This window comes from Pongo pygmaeus, chromosome 13 (assembly GCF_028885625.2).
Source record: "Pongo pygmaeus isolate AG05252 chromosome 13, NHGRI_mPonPyg2-v2.0_pri, whole genome shotgun sequence".
Taxonomy (NCBI): domain Eukaryota; kingdom Metazoa; phylum Chordata; class Mammalia; order Primates; family Hominidae; genus Pongo; species Pongo pygmaeus.
In genome coordinates this window covers 119,768,326-119,793,412 of record NC_072386.2, presented here as the reverse complement: position 1 = coordinate 119,793,412, position 25,087 = coordinate 119,768,326, and the positions used below count along the sequence as shown (strand labels likewise).

Sequence of the window (25,087 nt, the reverse complement as noted above, 5' to 3'; positions counted from 1 at the left end):
AAAGAAACAACTCAAATATCAGTTGATAAAACAATGGGTAAATAATGATATGCCCAGGTCCGGCATGGTGACTCATGCCTGTAATCCCAGAACTTTGGGAGGCTGAGGCGGGTGGATCATTTGAGGTCAGGAGTTCCAGACCAGCCTGGGAAACATATTGAAACCCCATTTCTACTAAAAAATACAAAAATTAGCCCGGCATGATGGCACGCACCTGTAATCCCAGCTACTTGGGAGGCTGAAGCAGGAGAATCGCTTGAACTGGGGAAGCAGAGGTTGCAGTGAGCTGGACTATTCCACTGCACTCCAGCCTGGGTGACAGAGTGAGACTGTCTTAAAAAAAAAAAAAAAAAAAAAGAGGCCCGGTGTGGTGGCTCACACCTGTAATCCCAACACTTTGGGAAGCCGAGGCAGGTGGATCACTTGAGGCCAGGAGTTCGTGACCAGCCTGGCCAACATAGCGAAATTCCATCTCTACTAACAATACAAAAAATTTGGCAGGCATGGTGGCGCACACCCGTAATCCCAGCTACTCGGGAGGCTGAGGCAGAAGAACCGCTTGAACCCAGGAGGCAGAGGTTGCAGTGAGCCAAGATCACGCCACTGCACTCCAGCCTGGGCAACACAGCAAGACTCAGTCTCAAATAAAAAGAAGAGAAAAAAAAAGATATGCCCACATAATAAAAATTTTCATAGCTTATAAAATGAATAAAATCTAGGCCAGGCACAGTGCCTCCCGCCTGTAATCTCAAAACTTCGGGAGGCCGAGGCAGGCAGATTGCCTGAGTCCAGGAGTTTGAAACCAGCCTGGACCACATGGCCAAACCCCATCTCTACAAAAAATACAAAAATTAACCAGGTGTAGTGGTGCACACCTGTAGTCCAAGCTACTCGGGGGCTAAGGCAGGAGGATCACTTGAGCCCAGGAGGCTGAGGCTGAAGTGAGCTGCACTCCACCCTAGGTGACAGAGCAAGGCCCTGTCTTGAAAACAAAAAAAAATTAGAAACAACCCAAATATCAGTTGATAAGATGATGCGTAATTAATTATATGCCCACATAATGGAAATTTTCATGACTTGTAGAAAGAATAAAATCTAGACCAGGCACAGTGGCTCACACTTGTAATCCCAGCACTTTGGGAGGCCCAGGCGGGAGGATCGCTTGAGCGCAGGAGTTCAAGACCAGCCCAGGCAACACAGGGAGACCCCCATCTCTACAAATAATTTAAAAATTAGCCAGGCAAGGTGGCTCATGTCCGTAATCCCAGCACTTTGGGAGGCAGAGGCGGGCATATCACCTGGGCTCAGGAGTTCAAGACCAGCCTGGTCAACATGGCGCAACCCTGTCTCTACTAAAAATAACAAAAATTAGCCAGGCGTGGCCGGACGCGGTGGCTCACACCTGTAATCCCAGCACTTTGGGAGGCTGAGGCGGGCGGATCACGAGGTCAGGAAATCGAGACCATCCTGGCTAACGCGGTGAAACCCCGTCTCTACTAAAAATACAAAAAATTAGCCGGGCGTGGTGGCGGGCACTTGTAGTCCCAGCTACTTGGGAGGCTGAGGCAGGAGAATGGCGAGAACACGGGACGTGGAGCTTGCAGTGAGCCAAGATCATGTCACTGCACTCCAGCCTGGGCAACAGAGCGAGACTCTGTCACAAAAAAAAAAAAGAAACCCTGTCTCTACTAAAAATACAAAAAAAAATTAGCTGGGCGAGGTAGCGCATGCCTGTAATCCCAGCTACTTGGGAGGCTAAGGTGAGAGAATGGCGTGAACCCAGGAGGCGGAGCTTGCAGTGAGCCAAGATCGTGCCACCGCACTCCAGCCTGGGCAACAGAGCGAGACTCTGTCTCAAAAAAAAAAATTAGCCGGGCGTGGTGGCGAGTGCCTGTAATCCCAGCTACTCAGGAGGCTGAGGCAGGCAGAATCGCTTGAACCCAGGAGGTAGAGGTTGCAATGAGCCGAGACCACGCCACTGCACTCCAGACCAGGCGACAGAGCGAGACTCATCTTAAAAAAAAAAATTAGCCGGGCATGGTAGCGCACACCTGTAGTCCCAGCTACTCGCCAAGCTGAGGCAGAAGAATCACTTGAACCCAGGAGGCAGTTGGCCAGGCGCGGTAGCTCAGGCCTGTAATCCCAGCACTTTGGGAGATGGAGGCTGGTGGATCACCTGAGGTCAGGAGTTTGAGACCAAGCCTGGCCAACATGGTGAAGCCCCGTCTCTACTAAAAATACAAAAAAATTAGCCGGGCGTGGTGGTGGGCACCTATAATCCCAGCTACTCGGGAGGTTGAGGCAGGAGAATCACTTGAACCCAGGAGGCAGGGGTTACGGTGAGCCAAGATCACGCCACTGTACTCCAGCCTGGGCAACAAGAGTGAAGCTCCAACTCAAAAAAAAAAAAAAAAAAAAAATGCAAACTCTCCCTAAAGTGGAAGAGTAAAGGACTATCAATCACTCACAACCTGTTATAAATTTGTCCTCCTGCCTTCTTCCTAAAACCTGGCTGATATCAGCTACATGGAGAAAAAGGGACAGGGACCTAAGACGTTTCTGGAACATATAACATTTGGAGAAATAGAGCCTGTCTGGAGAGGTCTTGAAGAAAAGTGTCAGGGGACTTGGAGACCTAAGGAGAAGGATAGAGAACCTGAGTTTAGAGAAAGACAAATCTCTGCCTAACTCAAACCAAGGCCCCAGAAAGAGACCAGAAGCTCTCTTCCTCCTCCCACCTGTCCTGCAAGCTCTGTTCCCAGAACCCAAAACTGAGGCCCCTGCTATTAGTAAACTGGCACTTCAACTAAGATGCCAAATAAAAAGCTTTGTAGGTCAGACTAGTAACCCAACCACATTGCTTTTATGGGAAAATGTGTCCCACATTCCAAATAATCAACTTGGAAATAATCTTTGGGAACATACAGCCCTTTTGTATGTGTAAGATAATCATTCTCTGCAAATGGACAGCTCTCCTCGGAGGTTGCACTGAGCCAAGATCATGCTACTGCACTCCAGCCTGGGTGACAGAGTGAGACTCTGTCTCAAAAAAAAAAAAAAAAAAAAAAAAAGGGACGGCACTCTTGACATGACATTATTTAACTGGGATATTTCACAGGAACACAGCCTTCAGGCCAGTCCATGTTTGGGAAAAGGCTACCTTACCAGGAAGCACTATAACAAATTACTGATGAAACACACACAAGTTGCCAGAACACACAACCCCAAATCAAAGAAACAAGCCTTCAAAGGCAGGACTATGATAAACGAGGTCACGCCCACAGTCTCTCCAGCCTCAGGTTATAGAGACATAGGTTCCAAGGGACAGTGGATTCCCAACAACCTCACAGTATAAAATCAACATTCACAATTTTAGAAATGTTCCTTCCTAAGCCCCCCAACAAAGACTATAATATGCAGCATTATCATCGGCCATTTGAAACTCGTCTACATGTTCAACCTGTACAACTTTGAAACTCTGAAAAAGATAAGGGCAATCAGCATTTACTGATCGCCTACTATGTCCCATGCTTTGCACACATCTTCTTATAGAACACATACTACAATTCTATGAAGAAAGTATAGTAGCCTCATTTTAAGAAATAACTGAGGCTTTTTCTTAGGGAAAAAAAAAAAGAAATTTTAAAAAAGAGAGAAGTAACCGAGGCTCACAGAGGCTGTGACTTGCCAGGCAGAGCCAGATATGTATGACTCCAAAATCCAAAGTTTTCATCATTACATTAAGAACTTCTTGGCCGGGCGCAGTGGCTCAGGCCTGTAATCCCAGCACTCTGGGTGGCCAAGGTGGGCAAATCACTTGAGGCCAGGAGTTTGAGACCAGCCTAGCCAACATGGCAAAATCCCATCTGTACTAAAAATACAAAAAATTAGCCCAGCACAGTGGTGGGCGCCTCAGCAACTTGGGAGGCTGAGGCACGAGAATCACATGAACTCAGGAGGCGGAGGTTGCAGTGAGCTGAGATTGCACCACTGCACCCCGGCCTGGGTGACAAAGTGAAACTCTGTCTCAAAAAAAAAACAAAAAAGAAGTGCTTTCCAGTTGTTCCCAAAAGTTCTGTTTCAAATTTCAAAAAAGGACCACAACCAGGGACCTGGCTCTTCCAGCCATGGATAACCTCCCTGAGCCTTCCTCTCTTTCTGGGCACAGGTTCTCTCTCCTCCCACTCCCCACCCCCACTCATCTTCAGGGACACATTCATCTCACTGATAACAGTGGTTGCCTTATATCTCCTAACTCCTGATGTCATTACCAGAACTTTTTCTTTTTTGAGATGGAGTCTAGCTCTCTCGCCCAGGCTGGGGTGCAGTGGCTGGAGTGCAGTGGAGCAATCTCGGCTCACTGCAACCTCCACCTCCTGGGTTCAAGCGATTCTCCTGCCTCAGCCTCCCGAGTAGCTGGGATTACAGGCGTGTGCCACCACACCCAGCTAATTTTTGTATTTTGAATACAGACGGGGTTTTGCCATGTTGGCCATGGCTGGTCTTGAACTCCTGACCTCCAGTGATCCGCCCGTGTCGGCCTCCCAAAGTGCTGGGATTACAGGTGTGAGCCACTGTGCCCGGAGTCATTACCAGAACTTCTAAGGCTAGCTTGTCCAACCCACAGCCCAGGACAGCTTTGAATGTAGCCGGACACAAATTTGTAAATGTTCTTAAAACACAGGCCAGGCACGTTGGCTCATGCCTGTAATCCCAGCACTTTGGAAGACCGAGGCAGGCGGATCACGAGGTCAGGAGTTCGAGACCAGCCTGGCCAACATGGTGAAACCTCATCTCTATTAAAAATACAAAAATTAGCCAGGCATGGTGGCACACCTGTAGTCCCAGCTACTCAGGAGGCTGAGGCAGGAGAATCGCTTGAACCCGGGAGGCAGAGGGTGCAGTGAGCCGAGATCACTGCACTTCATTCAGCCTGGGGGACAGAGTGAGACACTGTCTCAAAAAAAAGAAACACAAAACTATTATGAGATTTTTTTTCTTTTTGCGACTCTTTTTTTTAGCTCATCAGCCATGGTTAGTGTTAGTGTATTTTATGTGTGACCCAAGAAAATTCTGCTTCCAATGTGGCTTAGAGAAGCCAAAAGAGTGGACACCCCTGTTTTTTTTGGGGGGGAGGACGGAGTTTCACTCTTGTTGTCCAGGCTGGAGTGCAATGGCACGATCTCAGCTCACCAGAACCTCTGCCTCCCAGGTTCAAGCGATTCTCCTGCCTCATCCTCCCTAGTAGTTGGGATTACCGGCATATGTCACCACGCCCGGCTAATTTTGTATTTTTAGAAGAGACGGAGTTTCTCCATGTTGGTCAGGCTGGTCTTGAACTCCCAACCTCAGGTGATCCGCCCGCCTTGGCCTCCCAAAGTGCTGGGAGTACAGGCATGAGCCACCGCGCCTGGCCTGGACACCCTTGTTCTAAGGGCACACACACAGAGGTTTTGTACAAAATAAATGTCTGGTTTTGAATGTCCTAAGAAACGGAACCCAGCTCTTTGTTCATCTCTTTTGTGGGGCATGGAGGGGATGCCCTTTCTGATTTTCAACATTTCTCCCTCCTGAGACCTTCCCAGGGACCACAAAATTGGAGACAGGTAGCAAGAATATCAAATGCTTTCAAAACATTAGCTGAGTTTGGTCGGCCAACCTATTTGCCTCTCTGTCAGAAATGTAAAAGTTATCTATGGCCAGTCCTTCTTAGTTCAAGGTAGGTCGGCAAACAGCCTTCTCCTTCTCCAGAAAAGGAGTCTCTAAGAAGATCCTTCCGTAGCACCTCCATCCCAGTTATTTAAGATGAACTAAAAAGAGGCTACAGGGTAAATAAGAGTTACCGAAGGAGATGCCAGAGAAAGACTAACCTCCTTGCACAACCAGCCTTTTAAAATTAGGGATTTAGACACCACGGGCAGTTTCCCTCAATAAATTCTCAGGCACTGGAACCAGAGAGAAGGAGGATGAGAGGTGAGCAGGGCGCGGAGGCTGAAACTGGGGGCGAGGCAGGCGCAGGCCCACCGAGCACCACCCCATCCCCTAAGCAGCGACTAATAAAGGCGGCAGCCTCCGGAATCACTTTCGCCCCCTTCCCTGGCAGCTTCCCCACCAGGTCAACAGCTTACTTAAGCACGCGCTGCCCACAGATGCAAAAGGCCCCCCTTATGACCACGGCTCTGCCCACCCGGCATTCGGGCAGCCTGTACTCCCACAAAACCCAGAGTTGCGCCCCAATCACCACCCCTTTGCAGCCCCTGGTTCCCTCCCCAGCGGCGCCCCACCACCAACCTCTCCCCTAAGGCCATTCAACTCAGTTCCTCCTCGCAGCCCCTCAGCTTTTGCCCCTCCAGTTCCTCCGTGTCCTGACTCTCGCCCTCCTGAGCCTCCCACACCTGGCACCGCCCCCACCCTACCCGACCCCGGTCCGGCCTGGCCCCGCCGGCCTTACCTGGCGGCGGCTGCCGCTCGCCCTCAGCCATCTTGCTCTGGCCAGGAGCCGACCCGGATGCCTGCAGTCCCCTCTCGCCTTTCACTCTTGCACCCACCCTTCCTCTCCCCGGCTCCAGCAAAGGCTCCGAGCTTCCTGAAGACAAGTGAGCGCCGGCCGGCTATAACCGAAAACCGAGAGTTAAAGTCACCCCAGCGAAGACGGCCGCCATGTTCGTGCGGGGCGCTCAAGGAGCATGCCTATTAACGGCCGGCGCGCGGCGAACGCGCGGACCCGCGCGACTGCCATGTCAGTGCGGGGCGCGCGGGGCGCATGCGCAACAACGGCCGCCAAGCCCCAGGCCGGCTCACGGCCGCCCGAACGTCGGGCGCCGCGGCTGCCACGATTGTGCGGGGCGTCAGGTTTGGGTTGTGCGCAGCCATGTTTTTCCGGACAGTCTCCTGTCCCGGAGTACCACCTGTCATCTTTGTGGGTGGTACTGACCCTAACCCAAGGAATATTAGAGGACATTGCCCGGTCACCATTGTTGTGTTTTCCTATCACTCAAGAGTTACGCTCAAGGACACCAGACGGAGTTGGAAAGGTGCACACCACTACCTCCAACAGCTTAGAAGACATGTGGGGACAGGGGAGAGACAGCTGGACGGTGACCTCCTCCTTTCCCCTCCACAGGTCTCAATGCCTCGCGGGACCTCCCAACCAATGACTCACCGTCGGCCCTGCCCCTCTGTCCCCGCCCCCGCCCCCGCCGTGGTCCCGCCCCCGACTCGCAGCCAGCCTACTGCGACCCGCTACCGGGCGATGCCCCGCCTCTCCGTCCCCGCCCCTCCTGTCCCTCCCCAAGGAGACCCCGCCCCATCGATGCTCCGCCCCCGCCCCACAGCCAACCTCCCGGGCACCGTTGCCCGCCCGGGGCCCGCCACCGGCCCAGGCCCCGCCTCGCGAGTCCTCCTCCCCGGGTGCCTGCCCGCAGCCCGCCCGGCCCAGAGAGGGTGGGCGCGGGGCTGCCTCTACCGACTGGCGGCGGTAACTCAGCGACCTTGGCCCGAAGGCTCTAGCAAGGACCCACCGACCCCAGCCGCGGCGGCGGCGGCGCGGACTTTGCCCGGTGTGTGGGGCGGAGCGGACTGCGTGTCCGCGGACGGGCAGCGAAGATGTTAGCCTTCGCCGCCAGGACCGTGGTGAGTGCGGCGGAGCCCGGGCCTGAGGGCCCTGGACGGCGTGGGCGGGCCGTGTGGTTGCGTCCGGGAACGGAGACCGCGTCCTGCGGCCGCTGTCCGACCCGGCCTCCAGCTGATGGGGTGGGGTCAGGTGGGCGTCCCAGGTTTGGCAGAGCAGGAGATTGGGGCGCGAGGTCAGAAGCGGGATTGAACCCACGTCCTGGAGCATTCGATTCCAACGACCCGGGAAAGACAAGGGGGACCCCGGATTCAGTTAGCACCCCCACCCTTAGACCCAGAGACAGGCCGGTGGGGGAGAGAGACCAGGAGCGTCCAGACCCTAGCTCACTCTCCCAGTTATTCTCCGATTCACACAGCCGTCGCACGCTTAGGCCAGAGCCACTTCTCCGACCCTGTCCAGTTGGTCAGACTCCTTTGGTTTATCAGATGGTCTCTGGGGAATTGTGTGTGGCCAGAGAAACACGTGGAGGCATCAAGCTAGAAAGGCCTCAGAACTGGCAGGTGGCAGCCCCATGATCTCCCTCCCCTCCAGCCCCCTTCCCCACCCTGGCTATATCCTCCCCTCTAGCCCCCTTCCCCATCCTGGCTATATCTACCCCTTAGTCCTCCCCGGAGGGCAGCCCGGATGCTAGCCTAATTTCAGTCCCTTCCGTCCCTGATCCAAGCATATGTTGCTGGTGTCTCACTCTGTCTCAGACACACACTACGGGGCCAGAGGGCGGCGGAGGGTGCATCCAGGCTCAGGCTTAGAGGCTCTTTTAGGTGTTGCAACACCCTGAGCCTCCACCGCACCCTTGTCACTGTCTCTCAAGCTGCATCCATCCCACAAACAGCCTCTAGATCATCCTCCAGGACCATCCGACTGGCCTGGTTACTTTCCTGCAGGGAAACTGAGGCAAGGAGGGACTTGCCCAGAGTCCCCTGGACCCGCTCACTCAAATCCAGCCCAATCCCAGCGTCCTTTGGTTTATTTTTCATACCAAAAGTCCTCCACTCTTGGACCCTAGCTGAATGAGCCACAGCTCAGGAAAAAATGAGTGTTTGTAGAGGGATGGCTCAGATGGGTCCCAGGAGTCCTGGAGAGAAACAGGAAATAGGCAGGGCTTCTGGCTGTCCCATCCACTGATGGCCTTTTCCTGGTGTCTGCTCCCTTGCACCAACCCTAATTTCAGGACCGATCCCAGGGCTGTGGTGTAACCTCAGCGGCCAGGCAGTCTCTGTCCTCCAGCCAAGTTTTCCCTCATCAAAAAGATCTTCGCAGATTCTGACAGGTGGATTTTTTATTACCTTTTGGCCTGACTCCCTGGCACTGAGCCCATGCAGAGAAGAAAGGAAAGAACTTTCCAGGTTCCCTTCTACTGGAATGCCCCCCCACTAGCCCTCTCACCTGCTCCCCATTCCTCTACTTCTGGGAGCTCGGGAGGGTGGAGCAGCTTCTAGAGTCCAGGAGCTTCCCCTGCCACTGCCACAACCCCCGATGCCACCACAGCCATCGCCACTGCCACCTGCCTCCCCCTGAATCTTGGCTCTTGTCTTCTCTTTCCAGCCCAGGCAAGTGGCTGCCTCTGGCTAGGTTCTGCTCACCCACTTTGTAGCACAGTTAGGCTTAGAGATCCAGCCAAGGCACACAGACAGGGCCCGGAACCTCAGTCCTGCCATGGAGGAGGACGGGCAGCAGAGAGAGAAGGTACGGAACAGAGCTCCTGCCGCTCGCCTGCCCACTGCAAGAGCAGCCTCGGGCCCTCCTGTCTCTTTCTGCGCACTCCAGGGCCTCCCAGACTTTCTCTTTCTCTCTCTGCTGCCCCTCACCCTCCATGCCAGGCCACCCGGCTCTCTCGCCACAGCACTGCCCTCACCCCACCCCTGCCCCATCTTAAAGGCAGGAGGAAGCCCAAGGCCCCTCACCCGAAGGTGCTGCCATTGTCTGGCTCTCTGTGATTCTCTCTTCTTCCCTTCTGTTTCTCAACCTGGAAAGGGTGGGAGAAAAGGAGGTGGGGACCTCCAAGAGGGACAGTCACCACTCTGCTGACTGGCTCCTCTTCCAGGGTGAGAAAGGAGGGGCCTGTGCAACCCAACAGGTGGGCGGTCCCCCTGACCTCTGCCACCCCAAAAGTGCCATTCATCCTGACTTGGTTCCCCTGAGCCTTGCTAAGAACCATGGCCACACCCCACCCTCCCCCATCCCTACCTGCATCTCCAGGCCCCGGAGAGGCGGAGACACCTAGAGCTCTAGGGCTGGGAGGCCAGGGCCAGCCCCACCCAAGAGGCCGTCTCTGCCCCCAAGGGATGGGCACATAAGTGCCCAGGACTACAGCTTTGGGGCTGCCAGGGCTCCAGAGCCAGGGAGGGAATGAACAGGATGTTCTGCTGCCTGCAGGTGAAGCCTCTGGGCTTCCTGAAGCCCTCCTCCTTGATGAAGGCTTCCGGCCGCTTCAAGGCACACCAGGATGCACTGCCACGGCTGCCCGTGCCCCCTCTCCAGCAGTCCCTGGACCACTACCTGAAGGCGCTGCAGCCCATCGTGAGTGAGGAGGAGTGGGCCCACACCAAGCAGCTGGTGGATGAGTTTCAGGCCTCAGGCGGCGTAGGAGAGCGCCTGCAGAAGGGGCTGGAGCGTCGGGCCAGGAAGACGGAGAACTGGGTGAGTGAGGGCGTCCTCACTGTGACCTGCTGCTGGCTGCACATGCACAGTTCTCCAGTGCCCACTGCTCTGGCACGGCCTTTAGTTCGCCGCCCAGAGTTTCGTGAGCACATACTCTGTGTCTGGCACTTGGCAGGGTGCTGGGTGATCAAGAAGGACACAGTCACCAGCTCCTTGGAGCTGACATTCAAGTAGGGAGGAGAGAAAGGTAATGAACAGGATACAGGTTGTGGACAAGGTTTCATGTTCCAGGACAGAGGCAGGAGTCGGGTGCACAGCAGGTACAACCAGATAGAAGATGCCCTTGTGCTCGGTGGGACAGCCTCAGGCAGGGGATACGTGTCACTCAGTGACTGATCGCCCAGGTTCTGTGTCTGATCTGTGACACAGGTGTACCCAGTTTGGAAAATGTGTCTACACCAATGCTTCGTGTGCTTTTCGATTTGTATCTCATACTTGAATACACAGATTAAAAAGGTGGCAGCTGGATGCAGTGACTCACACCTGTAATCCCAGCACTTTGGGAGTCCAAGGCGGGCGGATCACAAGGTCAGGAGTTCGGGACCAGCCTGGCCAACATGATGAAACCCCATTTCTACTAAAAATACAAAAATTAGCTGGGCGTGGTGGCAGGTACCTGTAATCCCAGATACTCAGGAGACTGAGGCAGGAGAATTGCTTGAACTTGGGAGATGGAGGTTGCAGTGAGCCGAGATTGTGCCACTGCACTCCAGCCTGGGCGACAGAGCAAGACTCTGGAAAAAAAAAAAAAAAAAAAAGGTGGCCCAGCTGCTGGGAGGGAGGCAGAGTGGGAGCCAGAGGCGAGGGGGAGGGGTGACATCACCCCCAGGGAGCTGTGGCAGCCTGGGTCTGACACTGGATGGGAGAGAGGGAGAGTCGTTAGGTCCAGGACTGTTTAGGAGGCAGTGCCAGTGTCACTTGCCAATGAGGTGGGGGCACGGGTGGAATTTGCCAAGTCGGGGTTGCCTGAGAGAGAAGCTGCCTGTGGGAGAGCCAGAGCAGGTCCGGCCCTGGAAAATGCTGTGTTATAGGGGGTGCCATGGGGAGGGGAGGTAGAGCTCTAGCCCTGGGGCTTGGCGGAGGCTGGGGGGCTGCACACAGGAGGTGGGAGTTGTGGACATTTGCTGAGACTGGTCAGGTCAGGACTTTGGACTCCAGAACCAAGATGCTTCCCCTGAAAGGTCCTTAGAGCATCTGGGGGCTGGTGGTTTTCCAACTTCATTTAGCCTGGGACTCCTTCAAACAGAAGCTCCTGGTTAAAGGGGTGGGGGCACCCCTCCTTCCTCTCACGGGGCCACTGAAGGGTCTCCGCCACCACCTGGCAGATTCTCGCTGGGGGAGTACCCATACCTGCGGGGTCTCCCCTGGTCTCCCAAGCTTTGGCCAGAGGCTCTGGGATCCCTAGTGGAGTACAGGCCCCTGGCTGTTTCCCCAAGGGAAGGGAGCTCCTGTCTGCCCTTCACTGATCTACAGATGAGGAAAACTAAGGCCCAGAGAGGTGACCCAAAAGCCCAGAGCCACACAGCAGCTCTCAAGGAAGCCCTCGGCCACACAGGAAGGTCTGACTGACTCAGGGACCCAGTTCTTAGGGGCTACCAGTCACCCGTTGTACAACCTGGGGACAAGTCGCCTCCCCCTCACCCCTTGCCAAAGGCTAGTGGCCCAGTGCTGCAGGGGAGTGCCTGTGATGAAGAGGCGCATCCTGCTGCTGTTCACCACGGGTTGAGGGGGTGCAGGTGGGCCCAGGTCTCTGGGGGTGGAAGGCCAGAGAAAGCTGTACTGGCTGTGTGTGGGGAGGGTGGGTGTTGCAGTCAGCATAGAGGACACAGGGTGACAGTCACCTGGGAGTGTGCGCAGCGCTAGACATGGAGCCTTTAATACCACATCCCTGGCTGGTGCCCAGAGACCCCCACCCCCTAGACAGAGGACAGACCATCAGGGCAGAGAGTAAAGATGTGTCACCCACATCCTGTCACTAGCATAAGGATTCATCCTTGCAGGGAGCATCCCCTCAAGATTGCCCTGACCTTGAGATCAAAGTGGGTATCTACTCCCCAAGGCCACAGGTTCCTCAGGCTGCTCTGATACCCCGGTCTCCTGCCTCCTTGGACAATTCTCTGCTGGGGATGGTCAAAAACTCACTTATTGGGCCAGACACGGTGGCTCACGCCTGTAATCCCAGCACTTTGGGAAGCTGAGGCAGGTGGATCATTTGAGGTCAGGAGTTCAAGACCAGCCTGGCCAACATGGTGAAAACCTGTCTGTACCAAAAAATACAAAAATTAGCCAGGCATGGTGGTGCGCGCCTATAGTCCCAGCTACTCAGGAGGCTGAGGCAGGAGGATCGCTTGAATGCAGGAGGTGGAGGTTGCAGTGAGCCGAGATCACACCATGGCACTTTAGCCTGGGTGACAGTGAGACCCTGTCTCAAAAAAAAAAGTCACTCATTGGACTTTGTTTTTGTAGACCCTTCCCTTTTTTCCTGTCTATCTGTTCAGGCGCACATTTTAATTTAACTTACGACAGTCATTGACAGAGGATGTGTAGGATGAGAATTCGTTCACCTGGCCGGGCGCGGTGGCTCACGCCTGGAATCCCAGCACTGTGGGAGGCCAAGGCGGGAGGATCACGAGGTCAGGAGATCGAGACCATCCTGGCTAACATGGTGAAACCCCATCTCTACTAAAAATACAAAAAAAAAATTAGCCGGGCGCAGTGGCAGGCGCCTGTAGTCCCAGCTACTCAGGAGGCTGAGGGAGGAGAATGGTGTGAACCCGGGAGGCGGAGCTTGCAGTGAGCTGAGATCACGCCACTGCACTCCAGCGTGGGGGACAGAGTGAGACTCTGTCTCAAAAAAAAAAAAAGAGAGGCCAGGCACAGTGGCTCATGCCTGTAATCCCAGCACTTTGGGAGGCCGAGGTGGGCGGATCATGAGGTCAGGAGATCGAGACCATCCTGGTTAACACAGTGAAACCCCGTCTCTACTAAAAATACAAAAAATTAGCTGGGTGTGGTGGCCGGCACCTGTAGTCCCACTTACTCGGGAGGCTGAGGCAGGAGAATGGCGTGAACCCGGGAGGCGGAGCTTGCAGTGAGCCGAGATTGCGCCACTGCACTCCAGCCTGAGTGACACAGCGAGACCCTGTCTCAAAAAAAAAAAGAGAGAATTCATTCACCTTGCTGCCCCTCCCCACACCCCAGGTTTCCTCCCGATCTTTCTTTCACATCCTTTCTTAGCAGCAGCGTCTGATTGATCTGGCTAATACTGATCACTCGGGCTAAAGGGAAGAGGCTGGTGGGTTTAAGGTGTAGGGTGGGGAGGGTGGGTTCTGGATCTAAACATTTACTTTGAGAATCTCCATAGCCAGGTAGAGGGCATGGGGGCCAACCAGGTCCCCTAGCCCTGGGGAACAGGGGGCACCAGGGCCCATGCACCCCTCCTGACAGGCTCTGGCCCTTTTCCCAGCTGTCTGAGTGGTGGCTCAAGACCGCCTACCTCCAGTACCGCCAGCCTGTGGTCATCTGCTCGAGCCCAGGTGTGATGCTGCCTAAGCAGGACTTCGTGGACCTGCAGGGTCAGCTCCGGTGAGTGGCTGGGGCTAGGGGGCCGGGAGGCAGCCGGGCCCCTCGAGTCCATTTCCCCCAGCGGCTTGGAGGGGCCCTGACCCTGTTTATCTTTCTGCCCCACAAGCAGCCTTATGAAGTAGGGAGCATCCTCCCTATTTTACAAATGGGGAAATTGAGGCTCGGAGCAGGGAAGGGAGCTGCCCAAGACCCCATTCAGAAAGCAGGGTCTCTCCAGCTCTAAAGCCTCATGGCTGTTAACCACATCTTCACGGAGGCCCCATCCTCCTCCGTACCTGAGGCTTCTCCTCCACCCCAGTTTTAGCACTTCACCTCTCCTTTCCACTCTCCTCAGCTAGCCACAGGGGTGACCTCTGTACACAGTCCTCTTTTCCACATTCGGCCAGGTCACCTGCCCCAGCCCCTATTCCAGTCCTACCAGAGATAAAAATACCAGTGACAAGGATATCCTGCCCAAGGACCAGCCACTGGCTGCCGCCACCTGCTTCTCTTAAAGGGACCAGGGCACCCTGGGAAGGGCCAGGGTTCAGGCCCAGGAACTCCAGCCACTGGTCCCCATGGTGGGATCCAGGGGCGGCCCCAAGCATTGAGGGTGATTGCCATGGGCCAGACAGCCCTGGGAGGGAGGCGGCTTGGGGGACACAGAGGCCCAGAGTGGGGAAGGGACCTAGTGGAGGGAACACCGGAGCCACTGTTCTCCCATTCACACCACCCCAGGGGCCCGGGGCCTCCAGAACCGATGCTTCAGAGCAGATGACACCCCCTCCAGATTCTAGGCTGTGGTTCAGGAGCTCAGGCCCTTTGTGGGTAGACCCAGCCCACTGACCCCTAACCAAGCCACACTCCAGCTGCAGGGGACCAGCACCCAAGTCCTACTAGGCCCTTGGCCACCAGCACTTCCCCGAGCCCTCCCGACCATGCTCCCTCTAGAGGTTATGAAGAAGCACACACAGGCTGGCAAGCTGGGACTCGCAGGCCCCTCCCTTGCACTCCAGGGCTTTCTGGAAGCGGTGAGGGAGGATGGAAGACTAGGCCTCCCGCTCCCCAAGCAGGTGTCCCTAGCCCGGGGCCTCCCTCGGTGTCCATGCAGCTTCTAATCTCTAATCAATCTTTCCAGATTTGCTGCCAAACTCATTGAGGGTGTGTTGGATTTCAAGATCATGATTGACAAGTGAGCATCCCCACCCCTGCCCAGCCCCACACCTGCCCAGGCCTGCCTAATTACCACAGCCACCTCTGACCCCAGCCCTGGTCCGGCATGCCAGCTTGGGCCCTGGGCCCTGCTCCAGCTGCTGGAATCTCCTCTTGGTGGGTGACCCTGTCCCATCCCAGCTAAAGAGGACCCCAGAGTTTTATTCGCTGCCTCATCTCCCCTGTGACAAACCGAAGCCCAGAGAGGGGAAGGGAGGGAGTTTCTAGGTGACTTCTGAACAGGGCCCGTCTGGGGCAGAAAGCGAGCCCCCTGCCCACAGCGCAGCCCTGAGGTGTCCTGCTCATCTTGGGGGGGGAGCAGGGACACTGTGTGAGCCCCCAGCAGTACCTAGCAGGTCCCTGTCTACCCTGCTCTCCTCCCCATTCACTTGCTCAGTGGCGCCCTCACTGCCCCTCTGCCCCGCAGCGAGACCCTGCCCGTGGAGTACCTGGGGGGGAAGCCACTGTGCATGAACCAGTACTATCAGATCCTGTCCTCCTGCCGAGTGCCGGGCCCCAAGCAGGACACGGTCAGCAACTTCAGCAAGACCAAGAAGCCTCCCACGCACATCACCGTGGTACACAACTACCAGGTGGGTGGCCCCCACCCACGCCTACAAGTCCTGGCCCTGCTGCAGGAGTACAGCAGGACGGCCTCAGTCGGCTTCCCCACTGGGGTTCCCCAGCACACGTGCCCACGTGCCCCAGGAATGGGTGCCCCTGGCTTCTCTATTGGGGGCCCAGGGAGGCCAGGAGGGGCCGTGGGCCTGCCCAGCCCAGAAGGGTGATCCAAGGACCTCCTCCCCCTCTCACCCTTGGCCTGACTCCATCCCCTCCAAGGCCAGGAGGAGGCAGGTGTGGGGAGGTGGCTGCTCTCAGCCTAAGGTCCCCACTCAGCTCCCTCCTCTTACCTGCCTGTGCCCCAACAGTTTTTTGAGCTGGATGTGTACCACAGTGACGGGACACCCCTCACTGCGGATCAGATCTTTGTGCAGCTGGAGAAGATCTGGAACTCATCCCTACAGACCAACAAGGAGCCTGTGGGCATCCTCACCTCCAACCACCGCAACTCCTGGGCCAAGGCATACAACACCCTCATCAAAGGTGCCTCTTGGGGGCCGTGCTGGGGCTGCACACCCAGGCCTCTTCCTCTGTTGGGGACCAGCCTCAACACTACCCGTAGGGTACCCAAAGTCCGCTGGCAACAAAGGAATGAGAAGAGACAGGTTAAGAGTTCATAAAGGTGGGAGCCAGAGGCCAGTTGCAAAATGGAGGCTGCAAAAGGCGCAGAGTTCTGGTCTCCACACTATTTATTGAGTGCAATCACTTAGATCTAGGAAGCAGATGTTTAAGGGCGAAACAGTGAAAGGGAGGCAGTGCGTCATAGAAGGCATAATCTATAGCAACAGCAGTTTAAATGAATCTCCTTTGTGCTCAAACAGCGTGTCTTTAACTTATCGGAGAGTAGCTGGTGGGAGCGGGCTTACTAGGAGCCTGCACGTCTGTCCACTTCCCAGTGTTTCAAAGGAGTGTCTCTCCTTGAACACAGTGTTTACAGATAGGAGAGCGGGTCTCACTCTGAGCATGGGAACATGATGGCAATTAGTAGGCTTTCCTCCTCCGTGGCCCCTTCTGGCTTTTCCACAACTTATTGTCCCACATTTTTATGGCCAGTTTATACAGGCAGCCCACAAGCCCTTTTCCCAACATTCCCCTGGCATGCTGGGCCCTGCACAGCCATGGGCAACCATGTTTCCCGCTGCATTCTCTCAACGTGGAGCAGGCAATGTGGGCCCCGTGTCCTAGTTGAGGACACCTCATGGTTAGGGTAGTTTCTGTCAGCTAAATAGCAAGTTAGGATTAGAGTCCAAGTCCTCTGGCTGAGAAGCCCACCTGCCTCCACGCCCCCTGTGCCCCCGAGCACCAGCAATCCTCCAAAGCATGTCTTGCTCAGGGGCACTGACCCCAAAGTCAAACCACCTGTGTGGGATCCCCAGCTGCCACACCAGCTCCCGTGTGACCCCTGGGCTTCAGTTTCCTGTCTAAAGTGGGCCAGGTGTTGGGCCCTGCCTCGAGGAGTGCTGTGGGCCTGCAGGGCCCTGTTGAGTTCGAAGCTCTGAACCCACACCCTGCACTCGGTGAATGCCCTGGAGGGCCGGCGAGGTGGGGGTCTCCTCATCCCAGAGGGGTACAAATGGGTCAGAAGAGCCCAGGGCAGGAGGCTGCGGAGGGGCTGGTCCATCTCTCCCACACCCTGAGACCCCATTTTGCGTCTCCCCGCCCCATGCCACCTGCAGACAAGGTGAACCGGGATTCCGTGCGCTCCATCCAGAAGAGCATCTTCACCGTGTGCCTAGATGCACCCATGCCCAGGGTCTCAGAAGACGTGTACCGCAGCCACGTGGCAGGCCAGATGCTGCACGGGGGTGGCAGCAGGCTCAACAGCGGCAACCGCTGGTTCGACAAGACGCTGCAGGTGAGGCCCGGCAGGGCTTCGCCCACTCGCGCACACCTGAATAGGACCTCCGGGGCCTCGGGACTTCCTGCCCCTCCCCGGCCCTGCATCCCCAGCCTCCTAGCTTGTAAAGCAGGCAGGAAGCCAGCAGGCTGGACGCTGCCGTAATTACCAGGCAGCCAGCCTGTCATCACCAGTCCTGCCTCTGGCCTGGAAACCGCTGTCACCCCCAGCACACCCCCTCAGCGCCTCACAGAGAACCTGGGATCCGGGGTCACCAGTGCAATCCTGGCACAACAATCCCTCTCCACACCTGTAAAATGGGGTGATGGTCGACCTCACCGGTAGAGTAGTTTGAAGGACTCGGTCAGGCATGCTGAGCATGGGATGTGCTTAGCACACCAGGGCACCTGGTGAGTGTCAGCTATTGTTAATAACAGTAATAAGTCAGCATAGCCCCTTGAGATGGCTTCAGAGAGGCCCTTGCCTCAACCAAAGAGTGGTTGGGTGAGGGGCCACCCCCCAGGGCCCTGGGGCTGACTGGGGTCTCCCTTCCCTTCCACAGTTCATCGTGGCAGAAGATGGCTCCTGTGGGCTTGTGTACGAGCATGCTGCAGCGGAGGGGCCCCCTATTGTCACCCTTCTGGACTATGTCATCGAGTACACGTGAGTACAGTCACATCTCTCACCTAGTTCCCCAGCTTCTAGTGACAGGTGACACACAGGTGATAGACCAGCTTATAGGGGAATATCACTCTCCTTTGTGCCTGGGAATCTGTTTTTTCCAAGGAAGCCAGCCAGATATGGTGGCTCACGCCTGTAATCCTGACACTTTGGGAGGCTGAGGTGGGAGGATCAATTGAGGTCAGGAGTTTGAGATCAGCCTGGCCAACATGGTGAAATGCCATCTCTACTAAAAATAAAAAAATAAAAAAAATTAGCCAGGTATGGTATCACATGCCTGGTAATCCCAGTTACTCAGGAGGCTGAGGCAGGAGAATTGCTTGAACCCAGGAGGCAGAGGTTGCGTTGAGCGGAGACTGTGCCACTGCACTCCAGCCTGGGTGACAGAGCAAGACTCTGTCTCAAAAAAAAAAAAAAAATTAGGCCAGGTGCGGTGCAGTGGCTCATGCCTGTAATCCCAGCACTTTGGGAGGTGGATCACCTGAGGTCAGGAGTTCAAGACCAGCCTGGCCAACATGGTGAAACCCTGTCTCTACAAAAATTAGCCGGGCGTGATGGCGGGTGCCTGTAATCCCAGCTACTTGGGAGGCTGAGGCAGGAGAATCGCTTGAACCCGGGAGACAGAGGTTGCAGCGAGCCGAGATCATACCATTGCACTCTAGCCTGGGCGACAGAATGAGACTCTGTCTCAAAAAAAAAAAAAAAAAAAAAAGTTAGCCACGCATGGTGGTGGGTGCCTGTAATCCCAGCTACTCAAGAGGCTGAGGCACGAGAATCACTTGAACCCAGGAGGTGGAGGTGGCAGTGAGCCGAGATTGTTCCATTGCTCCAGCCTGGGCGACAGAGCAAGACTCCGTCTCAAAAGAAAAAGAAAAAAGTTAGCCAAGTGGCGGGCATCTGTAATCCCAGCTACTCAGGAGGCTGAGGCAGGAGAATCGCTTGAACTAGGGAGGCCAAGGTTGCAGTGAGCTGAGATCGCATCACTGCACTCCAGCCTGGGCAACAGAGCAAGACTCCATCTAAAAAAAAAAAGAAAAAAAAGCTGAAGTGAGGGTGGTTTTCAGAACAAACTCACACCTCCCTGGGCCGGCCCCTTCCAGCTTCAGGTACCCATCCTCCCCACCCTGGTCTCAGAATGGACCCAGGCTCTAGAGGCGCCAGCATGAGCCTGAGGCCCCATTTACTGTGCAGGAAGAAACCCGAGCTTGTGCGGTCTCCCATGGTGCCCCTGCCCATGCCCAAGAAGCTGCGGTTCAACATCACCCCCGAGATCAAGAGCGACATCGAGAAGGCCAAGCAGAACCTCAGCATGTAAGTGTCTGCCCCCGCCATCCCCGTGCTGGGTGGGTGAGGCCAGGCCCTTGAGCTTGAGAGGCTCCTGTGCCAGCTGTCATGACACCCAGACCCTCCGTGAGGTTGGCAGGGGCTGCCGGGGCCTGCTCCTCACCTGCTCTTCCCACACCCCCAGCATGATCCAGGACCTGGACATCACCGTGATGGTGTTCCACCATTTTGGAAAAGACTTCCCCAAGTCGGAGAAGCTAAGCCCAGATGCCTTCATCCAGATGGCTTTGCAGCTGGCCTACTACCGGTGCGCCTCTGTGGCCCGCCCATGGAGGAGGGAGGAGACCTGGGGGCAGGGGAGGGGGTGCCCACCTCCAAGGGGCATGCTTAGCCCCATTTCCCACCAGGATCTACGGGCAGGCATGTGCCACCTATGAAAGTGCCTCCCTGCGCATGTTTCACCTGGGCCGCACCGACACCATCCGCTCGGCTTCCGTGGACTCACTCGCCTTTGTCAAGGCCATGGATGACTCCAGCGTCACGGTGAGAGGTCTGGGGCAAGGGTGGGTGAGCTGGACCTGAGCCATCTCCCTCCTGCTCACTCCGTCAACACACATTAATTGAGCACCTACAGGATTCCAGCCCCATGGTGGGCACGGGGAATCTAACAGAAGCTGGAGCCGTGAATCTAGCTCTGAGCTTCCTGGGGGCCAAAGAGGAAAAGGGAGTCATTCATTTGTTCATTCATTTATTCATTGGCAGTAAGCAACTGCCCTATGTCAGGCCCTGGCTGAGGACCAAGGAGTTGGCAGTTGCAATACTCGCTCTTTTTTTTTCTTGTTTTTTTTTAGAAAGAGTCTCGCTCTGTTGCCCAGGCTGGAGTGCAGTGGTGTGATCTCGACTCACTGCAACCTCCACCTCCCGGGTTCAAGCAATCCTCCTGCCTCAGCCTCCCAAGTAGCTGGGACTACAGGTGCCTGCCACCATGCCCGGCTAATTTTTGTATTTTTAGTAGAAACGGGGTTTCACCATGTTGGCCAGGCTGGTCTCAAACTCCTGACCTCAAGGGATCCACCTGCCTCGGCCTCCCAAAGTGCTGGGATTACAGGCAGGAGCCACTGCTCCCAGCCCCAATATTTCCTCTTAAAGAGCTCAGAATCTAGTGCTGGGTGGGGGTGGGCTACTGAGGTGGGCCAGAAGAGAAGGGACAGTGCTTCAGCTCCCTCCGACCCTCACCACTCTAGGAGCACCAGAAGGTGGAGCTGCTGCGGAAGGCCGTGCAGGCCCACCGAGGCTACACCGACCGGGTAAGTGAGCCCGCTTGTGCCTACTCACTTGTCCCTTAGTGTCAGCCATCTGTCTGTCCCTCTGACTGTCCGTCCCTGCAGGTGATCCACCCACCTCAGGCTCCCAAAGTGCTGGGATTACAGGTGTGAGCCACTGTGCCCGGCCAAATATCCTCATTTTAAAGTTGGAGAAACCCAGCCTGGGCCCAGTAACTGCCTTGGTTCCAAGTTCCAGGGCTGGCCTGGGCCCTAGACGTTGGGTCACACTCTCTCCCTGATGCTAGGTATCTCTCCCTGACGCTAGGTTTACGTGGTCCAGCAGACAGCCAGTTTCCTGCCCTCCAGCAGCTTGGGCTGCAGTCAGGAGGTGGCTGTCTGGATGCGTGTCCTGGCTGTGTCTCTGAGCACCTGTGTGTCCAGGCTCTGACTGTGCTACATGCACACGTCCATTTAGAGCTCACCGCCACCCTGCGAGGGGAGTGTAGGACTCACCCCTCTTTACAGATGAAGACACTACAGTTCCAGAACCTAAGCAACCTGCCAAGGCCCTGCAGCCAGGATGGGGCTAGGCCACCCGGCTCCAGGGCCCTGCTCTACAACCCTGCACTTTCCTGCCTCCCTGGGCAAATCCCTGCCCCTCCCTGAGCCTTGGTTTCCCCATCTGTGAAACAAAGGCTCTCTCTGGCCAGAATACTCTGGTCTCGTGGTTCTGAGTGGCCAGTGCCTGCGAAAGGTGGCACTGCCACAGGCTGAATAGGGCAGGGATACCCCGGGGGTCCACAGCCCCTGCTCCTGACGGCTCTCCCACCCCAACAGGCCATCCGCGGGGAGGCCTTTGATCGACACCTGCTGGGCCTGAAGCTGCAGGCCATCGAGGACCTGGTGAGCATGCCCGACATCTTCATGGACACCTCCTATGCCATCGCCATGCACTTCCACCTCTCCACCAGCCAGGTGAGCCACTGCCCCAGGTGCCCCGGGGGCTGGAGGCAGAGAACCCACTGGCAGTTTGATGTGGCCCACACAGGCCCCACTGACCCAATGCCAACACAGCTGAGTTCCAGAGGAGGAGCTGGGGGCAGGGGCCTCTCTGCAGCCCAGGCAGGCTGAGAAGGGGTCAGTGCTCCTCATGGGAGAATCAGCTTCGCTGACTCACTGGTCAGGTATAAAGGAACATTTGATTCGTGCCAGCCTGTACTGGTTGCTGGGATATAGCAGGGGACAGACCATGATCCCTGCCCACAAGGGGCCTGCAGTCTTGGCGGAAGCACAGGCAGCCTGGGAAGTGCTGGCGGCATCAAGCTAGGGGAGCTGAGAGCTTTCATCCTGCCGTCCCCAGGTCCCTGCCAAGACAGACTGCGTCATGTTCTTCGGGCCCGTGGTCCCTGACGGCTACGGTGTCTGCTATAACCCCATGGAGGCCCACATCAACTTCTCCCTGTCAGCCTACAACAGCTGCGCAGAGACCAACGCCGCCCGCCTGGCGCATTACCTGGAGAAGGCGCTTCTGGACATGCGTGCCCTGCTGCAGAGCCACCCCCGGGCCAAGCTCTGAGCCCCTAGGACTCAGGCCTGCCAGTGCCACAGCCAAGCCCACCCTGGGATGGGCCACCCACCAGGGCTCAGCTCCTTGCTTCCCCCTTCCCTGGTTCCCTCTTCCCTGGTCCCCCCAAATCTACTGAGTCACGGACCGCATCCTCCAGGGGGCCTGCAGGCCCCAGCCAAGTGCCTTCCGTGGGTCATCCCAGCACCTGCCAGGGCCCGACCTGGGGCTGAGTGCAGAGGCTGAGCAGGACGTTAGGCCCGGGCCCCTGGCACGTCCTCCACCGGTGCCTCCTCTGGGGAAGGGAACCAGCCCTCCAGAGCAGGAGACTGGCAAGAGCTCTTTGTCTCACCAGCTCAGCCCCAGCCACTCCCTGCCATCTCCATGACCAGGCCAGCATCTGTACCCTGCTTCCCAAACTCCCAGGACCTGGAGACAGGATTGTCTGGGGCCGAGGGGCCAGGGTGTGAGGTTTGACCTCCGTGGCGGCTGTGTTCCTGTGGATAGCATTGCTAGCGAGCCGCCTCTGGTTCCACTCAGCTTGGTTCCTGCCCCTGCCCTGCTGTATGATAGTAACGTGCAAGGCCGTCAATAAAGGGGAATTGTGTTGGTGAAGAGGTGTTTCAGCTGAGAGGCAGGCGGGGGGCGGGGGGTGGGGGGGCAGGCACCTGGCCTTGCCTTCTTCAGCTTTCCCTGGGCCTGAGAGCTGGTGTCCAAGCAGCTGGTGGGCTTGAGGGCTTTGGCCCAGGAGCCAAGGTCCAGCTGTGACCTCGGGGCACTGGGTCCAGAACCATACCAGAGCCAGGGCTGCGTCCTTCACCAGCAGCTTCCCACCTACCTCTGGCTTGGGCCTTCCCAAGTCCCAAGGGTTGTGGGTAGGGGCACACACACAGTCCCCAGGGGACTGTGGGGCCCAGCAGGCCCAGGTCTGGTGGGCTGACGAATGTGGCTGATACCCAGGAGCCCAGGGTGTCATCCTGCTTCCCCCAACTGAGCCCAGCAAAAGTAGGAGTACAGCAGCAGGCTCAGCTTGCCCCAGACCCAGCCACTGCCAGGACAGACATCTTCGGGGATGGGCAGGTGCCATCAGAGCAGAACCACATACCTGCCCATGGCCCCGTGTCCATGGCTGAGGCAGGGCATCCTGGCAAAACCAAGCGTGCAGTTTGTGGAGAGGGGAGAGTCTCCCACTACGACACTGGCCTGTGAGGAAGGCCCGTGTGAAACCCCAAGGGCGGATGCCAGGGTGGGCTGGGGGAGGTTGGCTGGCCTTTGAGTGAAGGGCTCTGTGACCTGACTAAGCTGGGACAGTCACCCGAGAGTGGGGCCTTTGGTTTTCTCCATTTGTCAGATGAGGAAGCAGGCTTAGTGAGGTTAAGGTCACCGGGACGCTAAATGGCAGAGCAGGATTCACAGGGGCCACACTTGTCTCCTCTAGGCCGGGGCTCCAAGAAGCCCCTCCCTAGAGCCAGGTCCCCAGCCCCAGACCACATCCACCTAGGTGTCCCGCAGCAGGGGGTAGAGAAAGGGAGGCTATGGGTGGAAACCCGCCCAGCCTCAGGACCACAAGGAAGCAGGTAAAGAGGGAGGTTGGGCTGAGCCTGAGCTCTAATCAGGCGCAGGGACCTGCCAGGCCTGGCCATTGGTGGTGTACTCAGCGGGAGAGGGCAGCCACTTGCCCAGTGCCCCAAGGGGACAGGAGGTATATAGCCCAGACAATGGGGGGAATGGATGGAGGCAGGGAAAGGGATGCCTCCGGGGAAACATGCAGGCCTGGAAGAGAACGTCACCTGGACCAGCACCCGGACTCTGCTCCTCTCTACACAACAGGGTGCTCACTGGGGGTGACTAGAACCACTAGGAAACAGGGTCCACAGCAGGGCAGAGTGCTGCATGAGCAGCCAGGGATGGACCTGCAGCCAGCCCAGGGCAGGACAGGGAGGGGAGAGCGGACAGTCAAGAGGCTGCCAGACAGACACCCTGGATTCCCAAAACTCGCCTAAGAACCCTACAGGTCTGAATATAAGGTTGGATTTTTTCCCCCAGAATTATCCTTCTGAATTGAGGGACATCCCCTTAGGGTGGCGGCGTTATAGGCCCCATCGCATGGAAGCCCCCTCAATTCCTTGGAGCCAAGTATTGTTCAGGGAGAGCGCATTCAGCATCTGAGCAACCTCAATCATGGTGAGAGGGAATCCCTAGAGGTCCTTTGTGGGGGAAAAAGGCAAAGAAACAAGATTTTGTCATTCGTCCTTAGGGGTAATTCCTGAGACCTCACACTTTCAAGTGTTGGATGTCTGGATAAACCAGCACTTAACGTTGTGCCGGGGGCACTTGTGGCTTGGAATGAAATTTCTAGTGCTAGTGCTGTGCATAAAATCCTACAGGCACTGCTTAAAGGCTAGCATAGCGAAGACAGTGGCCCCAGGAGAGCGGGGTCAGCTGACCCAGAGGGGGCTCCAGGGGTGACCAAACTCTGGCGCCAGTGATGCAGACAAAAAACGTGATTCGTTTTTGCAAAATAAGTGAAAAAAAAGCTGTTCTGAATTGGTATATCTTGAGCAATACATCATTTGACATTTAAATGAGTAATAAATTTTTTTTTTTTTTTGAGATAGAATTTCACTCTTGTCACCCAGGCTGAAGTGCAATGGTGCGATCTCAGCTTACTGCAACCTCCGCCTCCCGGGTTCAGGCAATTCTCCTGTCTCAGTCTCCCAAATAGTTGGGATTACAGGCCTGTGCCACCACACCCGGTATTTTTG

The 25,087-nt window shown here is 56.3% G+C and overlaps 2 protein-coding genes across 13 annotated transcripts in view; one reads left to right on the top strand and one right to left on the bottom strand.

The window, feature by feature from the left end:
* Positions 1 to 7,188, bottom strand: part of PTPA (protein phosphatase 2 phosphatase activator) — a 38,199-nt gene extending 31,011 nt beyond the window's left edge. For 2 of the 9 annotated variants that reach the window (XM_063649949.1, XM_063649946.1), the window contains exon 1: positions 6,452 to 6,750. In XM_063649949.1, coding sequence (XP_063506019.1) covers positions 6,452 to 6,482 — 31 coding nt within the window. In that variant the 5' untranslated portion in view covers positions 6,483 to 6,750. Of the gene's footprint in view, positions 1 to 214; positions 312 to 6,451; positions 6,751 to 6,972 lie in introns of those variants that run through there. The other 7 variants (XM_054501185.1, XM_054501182.1, XM_063649948.1 and 4 more) reach the window with 7 other exon arrangements.
* A 73-nt stretch (positions 7,189 to 7,261) lies between these two features.
* On the top strand, positions 7,262 to 22,937 carry CRAT (carnitine O-acetyltransferase). 4 transcript variants are annotated; one of them, XM_054501174.2, is made up of 16 exons: positions 7,310 to 7,632; positions 8,805 to 8,903; positions 9,179 to 9,319; positions 10,010 to 10,273; positions 13,761 to 13,879; positions 14,997 to 15,050; positions 15,498 to 15,663; positions 16,000 to 16,174; positions 17,368 to 17,546; positions 18,091 to 18,191; positions 19,401 to 19,520; positions 19,678 to 19,800; positions 19,901 to 20,036; positions 20,738 to 20,800; positions 21,596 to 21,733; positions 22,119 to 22,937. In XM_054501174.2, exons 3-16 carry the CDS (start codon positions 9,290 to 9,292, stop codon positions 22,332 to 22,334), a joined length of 1,884 nt encoding a protein of 627 aa, XP_054357149.1. In that variant the 5' UTR covers positions 7,310 to 7,632; positions 8,805 to 8,903; positions 9,179 to 9,289; the 3' UTR covers positions 22,335 to 22,937. The 4 variants fall into 4 exon arrangements, with proteins under 4 accessions (XP_054357152.1, XP_054357149.1, XP_054357151.1 ...); XM_054501176.2 differs by lacking the exon at positions 8,805 to 8,903; XM_054501177.2 differs by lacking the exons at positions 8,805 to 8,903; positions 9,179 to 9,319 and having other exon boundaries at positions 7,262 to 7,632.
* The last annotated feature ends 2,150 nt before the right edge of the window (positions 22,938 to 25,087 follow it).